We start from the raw sequence: 1,389 nt of genomic DNA on the forward strand, positions 1-1,389 counted from the left end.
CTCTGCTGAGGTGGGGTTGGAGGAAGCTCCCCCAAAAGAAGAGGCATTTTGGGGTGTTACTGTGGTCCCCTGTTGGAGGGGAAACAGGGGAAGGGAGACTGAAGCAGTTTTTGAGGTTTGGGTGTAGGGCTTAAGGTTATGGGCTATAATTGGCTTGAGCCAAGAGGTGGCTTGTCCTGGCCCCTCTGTGAGCTGGAGGAGGTCTGCAGCTTGGTGGGTGGGTGGCTGCTGTGTTGGTTGCTGGTATCCAGCCTTGGCTGCTGGGGCAGGAAAGAGGGAGAGAGAGGACCAAAAAAAAAACCCACCAAAACTCTTAAACTTAAAAAGATGGAATAAGGGGCGCTCTTGGAGGCTGATCTGAGCTACAGGTGTTGGCTGTAAGCCTGGAGGGAAGGTGAAGATGCACCACCTGTGTGTGATCAGCACCTGAGTGTATTTATGCACAACTTGGTTTTAGGGGGCCCTTGGTGGTGTCTGGCTGCTCTGAGAACACCCCCACTTCTGCTGGGTGGAAGCCTTGCTTTTTCTGACAAAAACTGTCTGAAGGCCTGCTCTTGGTCTTATTTGTGTGTATGTCTGTGGTTCTTACTAGGAGAGGCTTGGAAATTGTTTCTACCTGTCCCTATGTAATGTTTTTCAACTGGCAATCCTTCCTAGTAGCTGGGTTTCCAGAACTCTTTGCTTAGTTGAACTCAGTCACTTAATGCCGCTGCCTGTGACCTTGTGGCTTTCCTGTTGGGGGGCCCTGGTGTAGGAAGCCAAGCTGTGTGATGGGGTAAGCGAGCAGGCTTGGATGTGGCTACTTGTCCTTAAATCAGACCTTGAGCTGATGCTTTTGGAGGCAAGAGGCTGTGCCAGGCTTAGGCTGTGCTTCTAAGTAAACCTAAAAGCCCTGGGATCAGAACTGGAGGAAGGTGGTGTCACCGTAACCATGAGAAGTGGTGTGTCCAGCTTCCTCAGGGGGTTACGGCAGCAGCTGTAATTTCTGTAGCCTGGTGTTAAGTGGTAGTTTGTGCTTGCATTTAGTTTGGTGGCTCAGCTGCAGTGTGTGAGCTCCTGAGCTCTGCTTAGGGCAGGAGACCTCCAGCATCTCCCTTGCTGGGGGGAGTGGGGGAGAAAATGGGTGGCACAGGCTGTTGGTGGGAGCCGGGGGGGGGCCAGACCCCTCTGTGGATGGAGCTGGATGTTGCTGTGCAGTTGTGACCTGACCCTGCTCTGTCCTGAACCCCAAAAGCACTTGAAGCCTTTCAGCTGGCACCTCTCTCAAACCTGCCAAGATGCCGGTCGTCAACGAGCACAGTGAGCGGATGAGGAAGTTCAAGAACAAGGGCAAGGACGCAGCCGTGAGTACCCACCTCCACTGCCCGCCTCTGCCATCCCCGTCGGACA

The 1,389-nt window shown here is 53.6% G+C and overlaps 1 protein-coding gene across 1 annotated transcript in view; it reads left to right on the forward strand.

The window, feature by feature from the left end:
- Positions 1-1,277: 1,277 nt before the first annotated feature.
- Positions 1,278-1,389, forward strand: part of LOC104074680 (importin subunit alpha-5-like) — an 8,641-nt gene continuing 8,529 nt past the window's right edge. Inside the window, exon 1 of the mRNA XM_009574909.1 lies at positions 1,278-1,343. Within this exon, the coding sequence (XP_009573204.1) occupies positions 1,278-1,343 (66 nt within the window). The remainder of the gene's footprint in view (positions 1,344-1,389) is intronic.

This window comes from Fulmarus glacialis, unplaced genomic scaffold (assembly GCF_000690835.1).
Source record: "Fulmarus glacialis isolate BGI_N327 unplaced genomic scaffold, ASM69083v1 scaffold5440, whole genome shotgun sequence".
In the NCBI taxonomy this organism is placed as follows: Eukaryota; Metazoa; Chordata; class Aves; order Procellariiformes; family Procellariidae; genus Fulmarus; species Fulmarus glacialis.